This window comes from Rhinatrema bivittatum, chromosome 2 (genome assembly GCF_901001135.1).
Source record: "Rhinatrema bivittatum chromosome 2, aRhiBiv1.1, whole genome shotgun sequence".
Lineage (NCBI taxonomy): Eukaryota > Metazoa > Chordata > Amphibia > Gymnophiona > Rhinatrematidae > Rhinatrema > Rhinatrema bivittatum.
The window spans coordinates 258,505,802-258,526,703 of record NC_042616.1 but is presented as its reverse complement, the minus strand read 5'-3'; the positions used below and the strand labels follow the sequence as shown (position 1 = coordinate 258,526,703).

General features: G+C 43.7%; 1 protein-coding gene across 1 annotated transcript in view; it reads right to left on the bottom strand.

The window, feature by feature from the left end:
• Positions 1-20,902, bottom strand: part of NEK10 (NIMA related kinase 10) — a 587,606-nt gene that overhangs the window by 411,811 nt on the left and 154,893 nt on the right. Inside the window, exons 14-15 of the mRNA XM_029587074.1 lie at positions 17,371-17,432; positions 12,527-12,610 (exon numbers count right to left, since the gene is read on the bottom strand). Of these exons, the coding sequence (XP_029442934.1) occupies positions 12,527-12,610; positions 17,371-17,432 (146 nt within the window). The remainder of the gene's footprint in view (positions 1-12,526; positions 12,611-17,370; positions 17,433-20,902) is intronic.

The window sequence follows — 20,902 nt, the reverse complement described above, 5'->3', positions numbered from 1 at the left end:
ACGATTTAACGATTTTTAACGATAAATCGTTAGAATTTCTATTGTATTGTGTTCTATAATGATTTAAGATGATATTAACATTATCGGACGATAATTACAATCGTTGAAAAATGATTCACATCCCTAATTGACATTCAGCCTCAGACGGGGGTGAGGATGGTGCCTGGGTTCGTGCTTCCTTCCACTTAGAGGCTGGCTCTTTTTAGTACTAGGACATATTTTATTTCAAGACAGTCTGCATTTATTTCACTGTTTCCCATGGGCAAGTAAAAGCTTTCGTTTGGGGAAAATCTCATTAGGAGAGAGGACTATAGGTAAACAGAGGGACAGGAGGGAAAGATTTGCGTGCACCAATCACTTTTTGTGTATATAAATCCAGAGTGCAGGTTCCCAGCACCATGACTTCCAATCAGGCCCATTCATTAAACACTAGCACCAAAAACTTTACTCCATCAATGGCCAGGAGTCTAATTTCCAACTTGAAGAGAACATGAGTTACACCTGTCTACCACTAAATAGCTAATGCCTTTTATTACCTCTAAATTTACATGGAGGGGTGCTAACTGCAGGCATAGTGTTGAGAGTAAAACTCTTTGCTGCATCGGGAGTTTTGCGCACAACTATGGGTTAAACTGTGTACTCTGCCGAGTGCATCTTATTACATTGGCCCTTCAGTATGTATTGCATGCAGATCTTTCCAGTTAAATGAGATGAAATTTGGGGAGATGAACTTTAACCCTACACTTTAGGGCACAATAATCTAAAATGTATCATTTAATCCTGGAAAGTTTGAGCCTGGATCCCCCATGTTGCAGAAAACAGCACTGCCAATAAGTTCCAGGACTTGCCCCAGAAGAAATAAAACGGTTGAAGCTATATAGTATATCTAATAGGCAAGCATTCGAAACAACGAGGTCCATATTCAAAGGCATTTGCCTAGATAACTCAGAAGTTATGTGGCTAAATAAAGATTTGGGCATTTATCTGTTTAAATGTTAGCCAGATAAGATAACTGAATAGAATTTAGCCAGATGAGTTAGGGCCATTCCAGGGGTGTAAACGGAAGGAGTTGAGTTAGCGGCTAACTTAGATATTCAGAGTTGGCTGGATGACTTCTCCTGCTAATTCTAGTCAGTCCATAGACTTGCCCTAAAATCAGCCAGATAAACCTATCCAGCTAACTTTAATACAGTTGGATATATTCTAGAGATGTGAATCGTGTCCTCGATCGTCTTAACGATCGATTTCGGCTGGGAGGGGGAGGGAATCGTATTGTTGCCGTTTGGGTTTTAAAAATATCGTGAAAAATCGTTAAAATCGTGAGCCAACCCCCTAAAACCCACCCCCGACCCTTTAAATTAAATCCCCCACCCTCCCGAACCCCCCCCCAAAATGCTTTAAATTACCTGGTGGTCCAGAACGGCGGCGGTCCGGAATGGCCCCCTCAATTGAATCCTTTTGTCTTCAGCCGCCGCCATTTTGCAAAATGGCCGCCGCAAAATGGCGGCGGCCATAGACAAAAACGATTCGACGCAGGAGGTCCGGAACCCCCGCTGAATGACCTCCTGCAGTCGATCTCCTGCCGGCGCCATTTTCCGTACGGAAAACGATTCACGGCAAGAAATCGCTTCCTGAACCCCGCTGTACTCCCAGAAACTTTTGGCCAGCTTGGGGGGGCCTCCTGACCCCCACAAGACTTGCCAAAAGTCCAGCGGGGGTCCGGAACGACCTCCTGCGTCGAATCGTTTTTGTCTATGGCCGTCGCCATTTTGCGGCGGCCATTTTGCAAAATGGCGCCGGCTGAAGACAAAAGGATTCAATTGAGGGGGCCGGTCCGGACCGCTGCCGTTCTGGACCACCGCTGGATCACCAGGTAATTTAAAGCATTTGGGGGGGGTTCGGGAGGGTGGGGGATTTAATTTAAAGGGTCGGGGATGGGTTTTAGGGGGTTTTAGTGTGCCGGTTTTCCTGCCCTCCCCCTTCCCCCGATTTACGATTTTTTAACGATAAATCGGGGGAATTGGTATTGTATCATGGCCCTAACGATTTTTGACGATTTAAAATATATTGGACGATATTTTAAATTGTCAAAAAACGATTCACATCCCTAATATATTCAGCAGTGCAACTGCTCCACTGAATATATGAGCTAAGTTAGCAGCTGACTATGGACCTCTTCATTTTTAGTTGGTTAAGTTGGAAAGTTGCTTCAACAACATTTTAATTCATTAGGATAAATCTGCCAATTTAGATTTTTTTTTGGTCATAAAAAATTGAATTAATATTAAAGATGTGTAGTCATACATGGGAAAATGCCAACAATAATTTCTACTTTAGTTTGTGTCATTTCCCATCTGAAACAACACAAAACCAAATGAAAATATCATTTGTGTGGAGGAACACTGGGAGCATATATGCCAAGCCACAGCCACAAGTGTATTTAAAACTTACAGGTTGGCATTTCCTACTTGCTGAACTTGCAAGATTAAATTCAAAGCTTGCAAGGTGAGCAAGAAGGAAGTGTTGACCCGTGAGTTTCAAACATACTCACAGTGCTATTGCCTGACTAGCACCAAAGAGGAAAGGAGACAGTCCAGGGCCTCTGAGTCCATACTGCCTGTGGCCAAAGACAGCAGATTGTTCAGGCTGCTGGCAGAGTTCACCTACCTACCAGCAGCTGAAGATGGTGGGAGTCCCAGGCTGCTGGCAGAGCTCACATGCCTATGGCTGAAGAGAGCCACAGATCTGGAGTTGCCACAGAATCCAGTGCCAGAGAGGGGAATGGATACTGTGGTGGGAGTAGAGGGAGAGAGAAGCACAGGCCCACAAGGAGGAAAGGTGGTCAGGCTCCTGGAAAAGGGGAAAAATGCTGGATGAGGTGTGGAAACAAACTTTTGTGCTTTCAGGGGTAGATTTTAAAAGCCCTGCACTGGTGCGCCTATTTTGCATAGGCTGCCGGCACGTGCAAAACCCCGAGACGAGCGTAAGTCCCGGAGCTTTGCTTGGGGGGGCATGTCAGGGCGTGCCGGGGGCAGCACGCCATTCGGGGTGTGTCCAGGGGTGTGTACAGAGGCGTGGCGGCGGTCCGGGGGCGGCGCCACAGCGGCCTGCGCCGGGGCAGGGAGCCGGCGACGCGCACAAGTTACACCAGCCAGAGGCAGGCATAACTCAACAAAATAAGATAGGGAGGGGGATTTTGTTAGGGCTCGGGGGTGGGTTAGATGGGGAAGGGAGGGAAAGGTGGGGGGGGACAAAAAAAATGTTCCCTCTGAGGCCACCCCAATTTCGGAATGACCTCGCAGGGAACGGAGGCAGGCTGCACGGCTCGACGCGCGCAGGCTGCCAATTTTGCGCAGCCTTGCGTGCGCCGACCCCGGATTTTTGTTTGCGCCAGTTGTGCAAACAAAAGTACGCACGCGCGTACATTTTTAAAATCTGCCCCTTAGCGTCTGTTACAGTCAATGAGGGTAACTCTGTGGGTAGGGCTAAAGTCTGCTTGTAACTTGCACAAGCAAACTTTAGCCAGCATTTTCAAAACAAAAACTTATGTGCTCTTCGGAGGCTATAACTTATGAGGGTTAACATGTGCATACTTTTTACAATCAAAATGTATGCGCGTAAGCGCCAGTTCCACCTCCTAGAATTCCTCTTTGTAGTTTGCATAAAGTACATGCATAAGCAGTTTACCTACATACTTTTACGCACAAACGGGTAGATTTTAAAAGGCCCGCGCGCATACTGGGGTTTATGCACGTGGCCGGGCCTTGCGCGCACCGAGCAAATTTTCAAAGGGGCCCGGCCACACGCGTAAACACCGGTACGCACGGTGCGCCGGTTGGCGCGCAACTTACTTCAGCTCAGGAGATGAAGCTGTAAAACAAAAAAAAAAAAGTTGGGTTTAGGGGATAGGGAGGGGAGGGGAGGGGAAGAGAGAGGGAATTTAGGTAGGGGGTAGGGAATTTCTCTCCCAGTCCAGTCCATAATTGGAGCGGACTGGGAGGGAACTGGGGAAAGTCCAAATGCGTCACCGCACAAAAATTGCAAAAATCCCCCCCTTGCACGCGCTGTCCGCACATATACGCGTGGATTATAAAATCTAGTGCGCAAGTGTGTGCAGCCTGTTGATTTTCTAACATGCGCGCATGTTAGAAAATCAGCACATCCATGTGTGCGTGCCGGGAAGCGTGCACACATGGATACTCGAGCACACGTTTGAAAATCTACCCCATAGTTTCCCAGTCTGTTTTGAAAGGGCTATTTATGCACATAAAACTAGGTTTTATGAGCGTTAATGGCTTTGAAAATCAGCTCTATTGAGCACCTTGGAAGCTTTCATTGACTGTAAGAGAACCAAAACAGAAGCAAAAACAAAATGCAGGCAACATGGACAAACTAAACAAATGGAAAATGAAAGTGTCTTCCCTGCACACTCCTAATTAATATGGTCACAATCCTATGGGCTTTCCTTTGAGATGTGGCAGTCCTATGGCCATCCTCAGGGGGCTATGGATCAGGGCCTCAGCCCCTTGTGATTGATTTTTCCTGGGTCCTGCACTCTCATAAGGTCAATTCTGGACAGTCTCACTTTGTTTTCAGGTTTGAAAGCTGCTTTGCAATCTTTTTAGTTTCTAGACTCTGCTACTCTGGCTTCTCTAGCTTGTAAACCTTGTGATAGGTGGTTAATATAGCCCAGTGGTACACAGCTATGAGTTTAGAAAACGTAATTCCTTTATCCACCACACGCTGAACAATTTCCAACAGATCACTTCAAACCTTCATGTGCACAAACTTAAACTGTAAGTATAGGAGGCACATACATTATAACCATTTAACCTTTACTCTCTGCAAACTGATCTCATTTTCAAGGTGCCAAGATATGTAGGTTAGCCATAAAAAAAGAGTCACTGTGGGCAATAAATCTTATGAATAGTCATTATGAATAACCTGGAAACCAGTTGTGTTTGAAGAACTCAACAACTAGAGTTTATCATCCATGGTCTAGATGACACATTAAAATGTTAATTTCTGATATTTAAGGAATATTTAGGAATGCAAAAATAAATTCTATATGTGGTTTCTCTTGAGCATTTTTTTTAAATAGAATGAATTCAAGAAATCTTGTATCCTGTTTTTACTATGATATATCTAAAGTGGTGGCAGAGCACCTAGGCAGAAGGGCCAAAAAAAATAACGAACAGCTCAGGGACAAAGTCAAATTCAGCTCAATAAAGCTGAGTTGAACAGAGAGAAAAGAAAAGGAGAACCCTGGGTAGAGTTCAACAGCCTGCAAGTCCAACCCCAGAAACTGTAAGAAATACTTCTGAGAAGGCCAGCAACATGAAGAGCAAGAGAGGAGCAGATCTATAGGGAAAGATTAGTGGAAGTGAGGGAACCAATCTAGATTAGGGGATCTAGAGCAGGGCTTCCCAAACCCTGTCCTGGGGACCCCACAGCCAGTCATGTTTTCAGGATAGACACAATGAATATGCATGAGATGAATTTACATATACTGAGTCTCCATGCTATGCAAATTTATCTCAATCATATTCATTGTGGATATCCTGAAAACAAGACTAGTGGTGGGGTCCTCAGGGCAGGTTTCGGAAGCTCTGATCTAGACTCAACCAAATGGAAGGAACAAGAGAACAGCTTGCTCGAAAGGATTTTGTGGGGTAGCCAGAGAACAGCCTGTTCACATGAGAGCAAATATACTTGCACGATATCAAGGAAAATTTTAAAATAAATTAGTTTAAAAAATATTCTAGCAGTTCCTTCTTTGATCTCTCTGAGCTCCTGGGAGCAGCTTTGTAGCAAGCAACATAAATTGTTTGGTTTATGAAATAAAACTTTGATTGGTACTTTGTTCAAGATATTCCCTATATTTTAAAAATGTTAGTACTGGAGGACAGCTTCTGTTCTTCGGTCCAAGGGGATTGCACATAGTCAATATGTAAGCCTGGTATCCCTCTATAGTGATAACCAGTTATTCTTGGTGGGTGGGGGCTGGCATTCCACGTCCCATACCACTGGGCACATGATGGGCAGGAGAAGACAAGCTTCAAAGCACTATCTCTGTGGATCTCGTGTCCCTCTTCTACTCTCCAGCACACTGGAGCCGATGCAATACAGTGCGCTCAGCTGAGGGCACTGTTTAACCCGTAGTTGGACGCAGGTTGTGTAGGCGTGACCATAGCCCCTTATGCTATAAGGGGATTAGCGCCTCCACAACACGCAGCCAATACGCCACAAAACTTATAGCGATCATCACATGCAAATGCATGTTGATGAGGCTATTAGTCACCCCAAATGCAAAAAAAAAAAAATGTGCATCCAATATGCACATTTTTGCACTCAGAAATTAATATCTGCCCAGAGCAAGCGTTAATTTCTGAGCGCCCCCCCCCAAAAAAAAAAAGTTGTACAGAAAAGCAGAAAATACTGTTTTGTACATCATCTACCTTAATATTGTGGTGATATAAAGTCGGAGGAATGAAAGATTTTAAAAAAACAATTTTTTTTTAAGTTCCGGCAGTCAGGTTCGGGAAACAGATGCTCAGTTAACCAGCGTCTGTTTTCTGAACCTGTGGCTGTGCGCCGAGCAGGAAAATGGACGCTGACAAATTCAGCATCCGTTTTTCTTAACCAGCGGACAGCCGACCTCTCCGGGGCACTGCTGTCAAGGAGGCACTAGGGGTGCGCAATCAACCCTAGCGCCTCCTTGACAGCATGACCCCTAATTTATTTAAAAATTGTATGGCACCCCCAGGAGAGGGGCCTGGGGGCGCGTTAGGAAAGCGAGCGCTGAGCACTCAGCACCCACTTTCAGCACATTTTTTTGCATCAGCCCCTCTGTCAGCAAGCATAGCCACTTCTCAGTGAAGCAAATGTGCAGACCAGGGGTTTGGCAGTACAAGCAAAAGTACATTTACCGAAAAATGATGCAGGATCAGTCCATAAAAATAAAAGATACAAAAAGATAATTGCAGGTTATAGTTCCCATCAAGTGATGGCAGGCTGGATGCTTTTTTGGAAATTCCTCCAGATTGTTTCTCTCTCCAGATAAGAGGCTTCTTCAGAGACTTCATGCTGGCAGTCTCCTTTTTATCTCTGAAGGGGTTGCTGCTTTTTGAGCCAGCTCCTTAGCCAGTTTCTTCTCACAGAGCTCTTCTACCTCACTGATTCACTAACCCACTCACCGGATCTATAGTGAAGACAGAGTCTCAGCGGCACTCTCCACACCCCTCAGGTCTGTTTGGTACTGGAGATCCACTACCTTGCAGCCCAGGTGCTCCCAAGCCTTCAAGCCCTAGCACTCCAGGTACTGGTGGCAGGAAAAGAAAATCCTGTCCCAATGCACAGGGATTTATACTCTGAGCAGAAAGACACTTTCCACTATTGTGATGTCACTGGACTGTCACAATACCTTACTGCTCCACTAACTTTGCTGACAGAGACCATTAGAGATCTGCCACCACTCCAATAAGCAGGGAAACTTTGCAATTCCCTTATAAATAAAAGAAAACTCTTCACAAAGTTGTTGCTTCAAAATTGAAGGTTACTGAAAAATAATTTTAAAAAAGGGCAGAAAACAAATGCTCAGACTTTTGGATTCTCCCCAAAATTTACAGTTCACAGTCCCACAAGAAAATGACATAACTACAGGGCAGTAAAAGCAGATTTCAGGAGCTTCTTCTGCTTTTCCTTCAGCCTCCAAGACCGCTTCAGTAACAATGCTGGCTCTGCTGTTATAACTAATCCTTGCGGGTATTTGTAAGTGCTGTAGTCTTTCAGCAATGGCTCCACTCTCCTCCTTTTGAACTGGTCACCTTCCAAAGGTTGCACGCCCAGAGCCCTCACCAACTTCCCTTGCACCAAAGTAGAATTTAGCTCACAGCTGTGGAGTTACGGCACCTCACTAGAGATCCTTTGACAAAGAAGATTTTGTAGAAGGCGGAGCTTTCCTCTCTTGGTGGAAAAAGCAAGTGGAAGCTCTCACACCAGCACAACATACAAGAAGTATGGGAAATGTGTGCACTCTATCTCTGGGGAAAGACAGGTGGCTTTCCCAGTGCAATCAAGTGAGAAATTTGAGAATCCTCTCCAGAGAGCACATTTCCTGCCTCTCACCATTCTTCCAAGGCATTGAACAACTAAAAAAAGCCTCCCTTTAGTGTCTCATGGAAACGCCATTATAGATATTCAGAAAAGGGACCCTCAATAGACAAATTAGCCAGCTTATCAGGGATATTTAGTGAGACAAGTCTCCTACTGAATATAGTCACCTAAAGTTAGGCAGGTATACGTACCCAGATAACTTTCAAATCTAACTGGCTATGATTTAATGTAGCCTATTAGGTTTAAAGTTATTCTAATACGTATACCCAGATAACTTTAGCCTTAACTGGCTATATTACAACATAGCCAGTTAAGAAGAGGAAATATAAAAATAAAAAAACTAAAACTTGAGGTCCTATAGATCTTATCCTCATAATCCCATCCCATAGAAACTCAAATGTATGTTGAACATAGCCCAAACCACCCTATCCAAAAGAGTTTAAACATTGCAGGAAGGATATCAGCGAATGATGTCCATAAAAGACCCTTCACCATATGCCATTTTAACATGCACATCAAGGCCTTACTGTTTAGCATGATAGGCTTAGTGTGCACAAAAGTCCCTTAATGTACATGTTAAAATGTTAAACTTTATTGCATAGGCCCCATAGACACACATATCTACCTACAGACACAAACACCCCCCCCCCCCCCCGATTCAAACATTTGACAAGTTGTGCTCTCTAGTGTTCCATCCAGAAACGTTCAATATGTAATAAAAAGAGAACTAATGTATAAATTGTTACATATAACATACAGATACCCTCTCTCCTTGTCTAAGCATATTATCCCTAGCCCGTTATGCTGGAGAGGTTGTAGGGTAAGGAATAAGCCTTTTGCATACATATGTGGTGGGTATGCACTATGGGGCGGATTTTAAAAGGCGCGCGAATAGCCTACTTTTGTTTGCGCTCCAGGCGCAAACAAAAGTACGCTGGATTTTAGTAGATACGCGCGTATCTGCTAAAAACCTGGATCGGCGCGCGCAAGGCTATGGATTTTGTATAGCCGGCGCGCGCCGAGCCGCGCAGCCTACCCCCGTTCCCTCCAAGGCCGCTCCGAAATCGGAGCGGCCTCGGAGGGAACTTTCCTTTGCCCTCCCCTCACCTTCCACTCCCTTCCCCTACCTAACCCACCCGCCCGGCCCTGTCTAAACCCCCCCCTTACCTTTGTCGGGGGATTTACGCCTCCCAGAGGGAGGCGTAAATCCCCGCGCGCCAGCAGGCCTCCTGCGCGCCGGGCCGCGACCTGGGGGCGGGTACGGAGGGTGCGGCCACGCCCCCGGACCGCCCCGGGCCGTAGCCACGCCCCCGTACCCGCCCCCAAAACGCTGCCGACACGCCCCCGAAACGCTGCGATGACCGGGCCCGCCCCCGACACGCCCCCGACACGACCCCCTCGGAGAACCCCGGGACTTACGCGAGTCCCGGGGCTCTGCGCGCGCCGGGAGGCCTATGTAAAATAGGCTTCCCGGCGCGCAGGGCCCTGCTCGCGTAAATCCGCCCGGTTTTGGGCGGATTTACGCGAGCAGGGCTCTGAAAATCCGCCCCTATTGTAAGAAGATCCTGGACTGACATACAAAAAGATATGGAATTGATTATTGGTCACAATTTGGAGCTGTCTGCTCATTTATGATTGCTAGGCAGATGGGAGTCACAGATGCTTCCCAAGAGAACAAAGCAATTGTGATTCTGATGTATCAAAGGTGGAAAAAAAAATTAGTTTTTGTACATTTTGTAGGATATTTTAAGTCCTTTGTGAATCTTTATAGTTCTGGTGTGTTTTGAAAATAAGACTGATAAAACATAAAGCTGCAGCAAATGGAAAAAAGGAACTGAAGTATAGCATCAGAAACTAAATAAATGTAGGTGTGCAGCACAATCGACTTGCCCCATGCAGTCCTCCCTTCCCATTGTGCTTCTCTACCTCAGGCCCGCTTAGTGGTGCCAGTCCCCAAAGAAATGAAACTCTCAAACACCAGAAAAAGAACCTTTGCAGGGTCAGCCCCCACCTTCTGGAACTCTTTGCCACCTGAGATCAGCCCTGCTCCAGACCTCCTAACCTTTAGGAAGCATTTGAAAGCCTAGCTATTTGTAGCAGCTTTTGGCCTACAGCCCAACCAATAAACTCCTGACCAGATCCCTGATCCAAAATCTTAGTCCCAAAAGATTACATGAACGTCACAGCTGCTGAATCTACTTGTCATGTTATACCTGTATTATAAATATCATTGCTTTATGTATCCTCCCAATATACTCCTTCTCAAGTGTTGTTACACGTGTCTGCTATTGTTTGCAAATTATAATCCTCCAGTGCACCAATATCCCTAATTCCTATTACTGAACCATAATTGGCTGTAACATGCATTGAACTCTCATGATGGAAATGCATGACACAAATAAATGATGATGATGATTCACTATGGAAATCTAAGCCATACCTGACTGACGAATTTAGGGAAAAGAAATTAGGCATTCAGCGCTAATTTCCAGCACTGAGTGTCTAAGTCAAGTGCCTAATAATAGGCATCCCTATATTTGCCTAACTGTAAGTAGCTCAAGTTAAGGTCCCTAAAATTAAAGTTAGGTGTGGGCTTATCGTGTGCGTTAGAGCATTATTGTACGCGATAACACCCTACCGCACACGATAACTACCGCATTGCAGCGGTAAAATTTAAATTAGAGGAAGGGGTAGAGTTTGGGTGGGATTAAAGCAAATGAGGTGGCAGCATCGCTGTGGACAATAATGTTTTGGACATTATCACCAGCAGTAGCACGGGTAATAACACCTCCTTTTGCCGTGGTGCTATGAGGGCGATAGTGTACAGCATTGGCTGCAACCGTGGAAGGCGAAAATGCAGCGCAGTGATACAGCCGGCTGTACACTATCGACCCCCACCCCTTTTTGGTTCTGCACATAATCATTCTGCTGTAATCATCGCGGAATGATGAATCCCCGTTAGGGCCCTATTTACTAAGGGGTAGATTTTCAGAGCCCTGCTCGCCTAAATCCGCCCAAAACCAGGCGGATTTAGGCGAGCAGGGCCCTGCGCGCCGGGAAGCCTATTTTACATAGGCCTCCCGGCGCGCGCAGAGCCCCGGGACTCGCGTAAGTCCCGGGGTTCTCGGAGGGGGGCGTGTCGGGGGCGTGTCGGGGGGCGGGCCCGGTCGTCGCGGCGTTCCGGGGGCGTGTCGGCCGTGTTTTGGGGGCGGGTACGGGGCGTGGCTACGGCCCGGGGGCGTGGCCGCGCCCTCCGTACCCGCCCCCAGGTCGCGGCCCGGCGCGCAGCAGGCCCGCTGGCGCGCGGGGATTTACGTCTCCCTCCGGGAGGCGTAAATCCCCCGACAAAGGTAAGGGGGGGGTGTAGACAGGGCCGGGCGGGTGGGTTAGGTAGGGGAAGGGAGGGTAAGGTGAGGGGAGGGCAAAGGAAAGTTCCCTCCGAGGCCGCTCCGATTTCGGAGCGGCCTTGGAGGGAACGGGGGGAGGCAGCGCGGCTCGGCGCGCGCAGGCTATACAAAATCGATAGCCTTGCGCGCGCCGATCCAGGATTTTAGTGGATACGCGCGGCTCCGCGCGTATCTACTAAAATCCAGCGTACTTTTGTTTGCGCCTGGAGCGCAAACAAAAGTAGGCTGTTCGCGCTCGTCTGAAAATCTACCCCTAAGCATTTTTTCTATAGACACAAAATGGGAGAAAATCTTTGGTAAATGACTCCCTTAGGGACCTAAATTAAAGAACTCAGTGCTCTTTCAAAATTGGGTCTAACTTAAAATAAAAATATTTTTTTTTAAAAAAAACGTTGTTATAGAAACAGTACGATTACAACATGAAAGCAATAAAAATTTGGAAATTCAAAGCTTGCATCATGTGACCAGTGGACATTAGGAAAGAGTGAAATTATGTGCACAGGGGTATTTTATGGCATATGTTCCATTGTAAGCCACCTAGGATGTTAGATAGTGTGACATAAAAACATTTCAAATAAATGTGATTTCTGACCCAATGACAATTTGAAGGGTCCTATGTTATAGCTAAAACAATTATTAAATTTTATATTTCATAAAATACTAAGTAAATATATCATGGAAAATCTTTGCAAATGCAATTTGTGTTGTTAATGTCATGATGTCATAAATAGTTTTCTATAACATCATCAATTTATATCATCTATAAAAGAATAATACAGACACCAATAAATTTACATTTTTTGATTTTATGTGTTTATGTTGAAAACTTATCATTACTCTAATAAATGTTTTACATTTAAGTTTACATTAGCTTGCTTTTTACTTGGGAGATTACAAATAATTAAACTTAAAAAGTAATACAAATTAAATTGTGAATATACAAACTCTCATCCAACAATAATCCTCCGAAAGCAGAAAAGAAATACTTTTTACTCATCTGTTACCTGTAGTAAGTTGGCTTTGCTTTTGATTGAATTTGTTTGCTTGTTTGGTAAAATTAGCTTTCCTATTACATAGATGCCATTTTCCTGGAGAGGAAATATGAAAAGATTTATGATAGCTCCTTGGTACAACATAAGAAAAAAAGCCCAATGAAATAGCACTGTACTTCTTGTATAAGTCCAATCCATAACAAAAATCAACAGGCAAGGCTAATGTGAGCAGGGCAATCTCTGGCCAAAATGGCATACTGGGTAAGGGTTACTTTCAGCATTCCCCTTCCCTTTTGGGCTTGCTTGCTCACAGACTGACCCAAAAGGGTGGCATGGTATCCCTGATAGTTACCTTTCTTGCTCACCTTTTGTGACCCTTTGTGTAGTTTGAAAATTATAGCCACCCTCAATTCAGAGATAAAAGGGCACTGCAGAGCACTTCAGGAGCTTTGAGAGAGAATTGGAGGGATGGAGCAGAAAGCTACACTAGATCTCCCTAGTCAGAAGATAAGAGATTGAGGCACACTTAAGAACATAAGAACATCCATACTGGGTCAGACCAAGGGTCCATCAAGCCCAGCATTCTGTTTCCAACAGTGGCCAATCCAGGCCATAAGAACCTGGCAAGTACCCAAAAACTAAGTCTATCCCATGTTTCTGTTGCTAGTCATAGCAGTGGCTATTTTCTAAGTCAACTTAATTAATAGCAAGTAATGGACTTTTCCTCCAAGAACTTATCAATCCTTTTTTAAACCCAGCTACACTAACTGCAATAACCACATCCTCTGGCAACAAATTCCAAAGTTTAATTGTGTGTTGAGTGAAAAAGAACTTTCTCTGATTAGTTTTAAATGTCCATATGCTAACTTCTTGGAGTGCCCCCTAGTCTTTCTATTATCTGAAAGAGTAAATAACCGATTCACATCTACCTGTTCTAGACCTCTCTTGATTTTAAACACCTCTATCATATACCCCCTCAGCCGTCTCTTCTCTAAGCTGAAAAGTCCTAACCTCTTTAGTCTTTCCTCATAGGGGAGCTGTTCCATTCCCCATATCATTTTGGTTGTCCTTCTCTGTACCTTCTCCATCGCAACTATATCTTTTTTGAATGAGGCGACCAGAATTGAACACAATGTTTAAGGTGTGGTCTCACCATGGAGCGATACAGAGGCATTATGACATTTTCTGTTTTATTCACCATTCCCTTTCTAATAATTACCAACATTCTGTTTGCTTTTTTGACTGCCACAGCACACTGAACGAACAATTTCAATGTGTTATCCACTATGATGCCTAGATCTCTTTCTTGGGTGGTAGCACTAATATGGAACCTAACATTGTGTAACTATAGCATGGAACTATTCAGTCATTGTTGTCATTCCTTCACTCTTACATACATTATCTTCTACTCATCTCAAAAGAAAATATGTTCTTAATAAGATAATCAGCACATGGTCAATAAATGGATGAGCACACCACTAAATATCAATACAATAAAGCAAAAGGTAGCTGGCCTGATGGCTCAGTGCAGGGGCAGCTCAAGGTAATCTTCCACCTGAGGAGAGGGATGAGATGGTACTCCCCTATTGCCCCACCCCCCCAACTTATAACACTGGTCAAATCATCAAGAGTGACAAGAGTGGTTCCCCTTAGAGTCTAGCCTTTCAATGATTTGAAATGCAACAGAAGGGGGAAAGCAGGGGTCAGAATTCCCAGAGAAGTTGCAGAAAGTGATAATATTTCTAGGAAGCTGGCAATCTTGCCACACATTCCCCGGAACCCTATAACCTGCTACCCGTGTTTCCCCTTATAATTCAATATTATTTATTTGCTAAACCAATATAAATCTTCTATCCATACACATTAAAAACTATATAGCACACTCATCATCTTCCATTCACACACATTAAAAATTTGAGCAAGTCAACATTCTAAACATGTTCTTTCAAATAATTACATATCTCTCATCTCATATAATCCAATACACGTGCAAAGAATAAAAATGTGATCAGTTTTTCTCAATCCCCACTATTGTCATTCCTTCCAACTACACTCCTAACTTTCCTCATCGTCCATGGAGGAAGTTGAGAACGGAAGATTTTGAAAACATGATCGATGAGGAGGAAAGTTAGGAGTGTAGTTGGAAGGAATGACAATAGTGGGGATTGAGAATAACTGATAACATTTATATACTTTGCACGTGTATTGGATTATATGAGATGAGAGATATTATGTAATTATTTGAAAGAACACATTTAGAATGTTCACTTGCTTGAATTTTTAATATGTGTGAATGGAAGATGATGAGTGTGCTAGATAGTTTTTAATGTGTATAGATAGGAGATTTATATTGGTTTAGCAAATAAATAATATTGAATTATATTTATGATTAGTAGTTTCTCTGTGGGTGGATATTGGGATCAATGTGAGAGAAAATATAGTGTACCTTCTTTGTGTATTTTACCCGTGTTTCCCCAGCATTTGTCCCTGCGTGTGACGGAGTCTCAAGATTGGTGCAAGGGAATACATTAGGTGCCCTAGATGAACTTGTCGTGTCCCTTTTCTGCCAGCCCTTACCATACATAATTAAAGAGTTATGCATTTATAACAGATTTTACATGAAAAAGGATATTCATAGTCTTCAGAGGTAAAAATATCACAAGAACATATATATTATTATTACATACATTGCTATATTGCCAACCAGAAAACACTGCAAAAAAGACACTTTGAACCCATATGGTATTAGGCCTATTATAAAGTGCATCTGATGAGGGCTTGGCCCTCAGAAAGCCATATGAAACGTAATTACAATTATGATTTAGTAAACTTCCCATAGCAAAACAGCACTAAATTCCTGCATGCAAACAGTAATAACCCTACCTTTGAAAAGGCAACAATGTAAATATTACACCAGGCCCTAAAACATCAATACACCTCCTATTAGGAAAACAGATCAAATCAATATGCTATAGATCCCTACAGAGAAACTACATGCCAGCAGAATACCTCACCTTGATCACATATACAGAGCACAGACAGAACCTTACCAAATATAGAATAAAAACACTGTAAAGTAAAAAAGAAATGTGCAGAGAAAAACTGAACTATAAACCGCAAGAAGCCCATCTGTATGCAGTGCAACAATGAAAAAAAAACCTCCATCAAACCTCATAAAACAATAAAATCATAAAACATATAGTCATAATAGTAAAACTATAGAAAGAAGAAATATTTCAAAAACAGCTGACAGAATATCATGCAATAATTAAACTCAAAAAAAGTTTTTAAAAGTTTTCAAAAACCCAATAAAATATTTCAAAACAGACACATCAAATAACATCCATGCCTGGGATCTTTTGATTTCCATTTTCCCCTGAGATTCGTTGTGGATTGGGGGAGGGGATGCACAAATTTTATCTTCTGTCTCTCATATACAAACACACGCACGTATACACCACACAGGTTCTCTCACACATATACAAACCAACAGTCTCTCTCACAAACATACACGCACACAGGCTCTCTCATGCCATATATACACAGTTTCTCTCATAATCATACATGCACACAGGCTCTATCTCACATACATAGGCTCTCTCTCACACACATACAGGCTTTGTCACAAATACACAAGTAAGATTCCTCTCTCTCTCACACACAAACTGCCTCTCAAATACAGACAAACACACACACAAGAAGCTACCTCTCATACACACACAAGAAACCTCCCTCTGTCACATGCACACAAACTGCCTCTTTCATTCACACACAAGCAAACTGCCATTTATATATACACAAGCAAGCTGCCTCTCTCTCTCTCTCTCTCTCACACACACACACACGCTGCTTCTCACACACACACACCATACCTCTCTCACACACACACAAGCAAACTGCCTCTCTCACACACATGCACACATACAAGCAAGCTGCCTCTCACACGCACACAAGAGCAAGCTGCCTCACTCTCTCCCACAATCTTACTGATGGAAATATACTGGGGTCTTAATTAGTGACAGGCAAAGCCCCTGTTACACAAGGAAATTTCAAGTAAAAATTGACACCCAAGTTAAAGATTTGCTACTTTAATTGAAGAAAAAGTTTCCTTCTTGCTTGTGCTGCCTTGGCAACAGCAGGGAAAATTTGAATTCTCTGACCACAAAAAACTTTTCGCTTGTATTTAAAGTACTGCCTCATAATCAGTTCCTTGTCAGCTTCAAGAATGAGAGGCATCTGTTTTTAACAATCTTCTTCCTTTGGCTAAATGCCAACTTTTGAATATTTTGGACCAATATATAGAGTTAGCCAGATAACTTATCTGTCTAACCCTAGATGTGCTGAAGAACAGTCCTAAAGTTATCCAACTAACTTTAAAATAGTTGGGTATATTCCATGGTGTGGCTTTGCTACTATATATCCCACTAAAATTATCTGGATAAGTGTATCCAGCTAACCTTGCTCTCCAGATAGCAGCTGAAAATGGACTTCCAATGTCTCCTCATGGATGAAATAAAAAAAAAGAACAAAAAAGGAGTATTTTAATAATTTTGGTTGATTTACCAATCAACTGACTTAATTAAAAAAATATGTTGCTAGCATTGCACTTTTAAATTTAGATTATAAAATCATTTAGGTCACATTCAGCCTGACTGAGCTTTTTCCTAAAGACGCAGAATGGAGAAAAGTCCTAGTAAATCAGGCCCTTTATCAGCTTTCAAATGCTTAATTTACTCCTATTTACTCAGTCATGCTGGGAGTATAAACAAGTAAGCACATATAGCCTCACAGAACAGCAGTATATAATTGTAATATGCAATAACAATATATTACTAAAGGCATGGCAATTACTATACCTGGACTACTTGGTGAGCATTTGTGTCATTGAGCACCAGCTCAGTCAGGGCAGCACAGCAGGCTGAAAGGAACAAGTGTATGTAGTTACCATACATAAAAGCATAAGGAGATAGACAGTTAGACACACAAGAACAAAATATATTGCTGCAATATTTACTGGTCAATTATTCATAATGGCATATCACTTCATACCAGATTGAGAGAGAAATGTAATGCAATGAACTCATATTTGATAACAGAGTAGGAGAACATTTGGGGGTTTTATTTAGAAGCAGTTAATACTTGGTGGGTGAAGTTGAAGACCTGAAGCAAAGTCAAAGAGCATATTTTCAGCAAGGAAATAACAAAGATAAATCTCCTTCCAAAAATGCTAAATTTAAGATTACACATCGTTATTTTAATTTAAAAACTATTCAACAACTATCAATTAGAAGACAATTTCCAAAGGAATTTCTACAGGTAAAAAGTGTTTACCTGTGTAAATCATCTGTCTGAAAACTGCCCCACAGCTTGTGTACTTTTGACAAAATTCCAGGGAGGGGTTAGGTTGGGTGAGAATACAATGCATGTAGTTTTGCTTGGGAAAAGCATCCGCCCGCCAAAAAAGAGGCACAACTCCAGGGGTACCTTTTTCCTGGGGCAATTTTCAAAATCAAACTGTGGACTTTGCAGTAATGTCACAGTTTGACAATTTACCTCATTCATCATTCTGTTTATTTCAGGGGTCCTTACGTCTGAGATTTTTTGGTTTGTTTTTTTGCTAAGGTTTAATCCTGCAGCTTTAATAATAGTCATCATTGGTCATTAGGAACCCAGTGGGGGGTGTCAGGTGTCAGGTCACTGATTCCACATATTCGACAGCATTCAATCTCAGCCAAAAGGCAAACAAGGGACCATCCTCCAATCATAGCTCAAAATCCCATGTGGAGCCATAGGCACCACTGCCCTAAGAATGCTGCAATGATGTGCCACCCCATGGGCCCAGAAACCGGTGGGATGATAGGAAGGTAGGGAGGAGAGAGAAGTACTTGCCTTAGGCATTGTGCCTCTATGGGCATCATCACCCAACTCTGATATGGCCTGAGGGACCAAAAACAAAATGCTCTGCTACTCCGTCATCCTCCTGATCCGGGTCATGAGGGTCAGAAGTATCTGCAGCTGCTGTCAGAGCCAAAAGGGTGAGTCAGCTATTAACGCTTTCTCCTCTCCATAGGCCAGCACAAGCCAGAATAAAAGAGTTGAGCTGGCGCCTTTCCCTCCTTCCTGTAGTTTATAGAGTCTAAGATACCATTTGAGCCACATTGAGCTACCTAGAAATCTAAGATGCACCTCAAACTGCTTCTTAGACTGTGAAAAATGCAGGAGAATGGGAAAGGCAGCTGCTCTGCTCTTCTTCCAGTTGGGCTGAGCCATGGAAAGGGAGGGAAAGCAGGAGAGCGGTACCTAGAACAATTGAGGGACAGCAGATACTGGGAGTTGGGGGAAAGAGCAACACCTAAGGCAGTAGGGGGCAGAGTGGCATTAAGAAAGGGAAAAGAATAACCTGGAGATTTGGGATGGGGGGGAAGCATGGGGACTGGGAGATTCCTGATGGGAGGGAATGAACAGGGAGTAAGAGACTGGGGGTGGAGAGCATGGATTGGGGGGGGGGGGGGTTGTGGGGAGAGCAGTAGATAGGGGGTCAGGATGAAAGGTTTGTGGCCACCTAAGGATTGGGTGAGCAAAGACTGGGAGACAGAGTGGAAAGAGTGGCAACTGAGGCATGATTGGATAGGTTGAGACTGGGGTATTTATAGTGGGAAAAATAGCACTTGGGCCATTGAGGAGGAATGTGGAGATTGACAGATTGAGTGGAAGGGGATTTGTGGGAAATGGAAGATTAGGGATGGATGTGTAGGTAGAGCAACAGCTGGGAGGTCAATGGTTGCTGGGGGATTGGGTTAATGGAAACTGGGTAGAGCTGGTGGCACTAATTGTGAGTCTAGAGGGTGTGGGACTGGGAACTGGGATTGAGGATGTGTGGAACAGGGAGCAAGTAATGTGAGTAGGAGTTGTTAGCAGTGGGACATGAGATGAAGGTTGAATGATGAGGAATGGGCAAGAGATGGTATATGAAGCGCCTGTAGGACTGGAGTGGGGTTGAGAGGCAGTAGAAAGGGATGATGTGAGAATGAGTGGAAATGGGAAGCTAAGGAAAGGATGAAACAGAGGAGGAATGGGAAGCGAGGTAGGGGGTGAAAGACAGAAGAAAATAATTAGAGCCAGGGGAGAGGGTGAGTAACAGGGAAGGAGTTTCAGTAAGAGGCTTCTCCTCCTCCCACACTTGCTCACATGCCACCATCATGCAGACCTCTAGTTTCTCAGTTTCATTTATTTTTCATGACATATTTATGATGTATACAGGAAGAAGGTGTACTTTTTCTCTTGGCTATAGATGCCAAATTGCTTGGCTATGGCTCTGGTCCAATGTTTGATTCTACACTACATTTTATCCAAAAGCTTACCTCTGAGATAATGAACAGATTAGGCAAAGAGAATATGGAGAATAAATCAATCAGCAAGCAAGAATCCCATTCCAACACTTTGTTAAAACTATTTAGTTTATGTTGCAATGCTAATTTTCACTCCAACATCTATCATCTAGCATTTGGAGACTGTTAGTCTTTGTGTGACGACACTGTAAAACCACATTTAATCCCCTGACCAGTCATGCTCATGCTCCCAGTAAGGTTACTGGGATATACAATATGAATATACATAAGATAATATATTTGCATGTCCTACCCCCAATATATACAAATACATTTTATGGATATTCATTAAGGATAATCTGAAAATCCAAATGTATACGAGAAACCGAGGACCAGTTTCAAGGTCCGCAAACCAGGGACGACTCAGCCATTCTGGAGCTACTATCAGAATGACCTCCGTTGGAAGGATTTCTACCTGCCGGAGCACTTTGCTGATCAATGGCCAAAGTGGGAAGACATACAGCAGAACCTCGGTGGTCCAAGGCAACACTAGGGCATCTACCCCTTCTGCTGCCATCTCTCTGCGATGAGAGTAGAACCTTGGCACTTTGGCATTCTGAAAAGTTGCCATCAGGTCCATGCTGAGTGTGCCCCATGCATCGCATATGAGTTGAAAGGCGGTCTCTGCCAGCTCCCATTCTCCAGGATCTATATGGTGACGACTGAGAAAGTCTGCCTGCAAATTGTCCACGCTGGCGACGTGAGACACTGCTATGCTCACCCAGTTTAGCTCTACCCAGCTGATCAATTGGCAAGCTTCTATTGCCACTGGTTGACTTCTGGTTCCTCCTTGGCTTTTTCATCTACCTTTACTGCTTACGGAGACAGCGTGAGCCAGCATCGATTGGTGGTTAGTGACGGACAATTTAACCCGAGGAGTTCCCCTGGAGGTGCCCCACTGGACAGTGGTCACCACAGACGCCAGTCTCTCAGGTTGGGGTGTGGTATGCCAAGGAAAATCAGTGCAGGGACTTTGGTCCTCCGTCGAATAGCTCTGGTC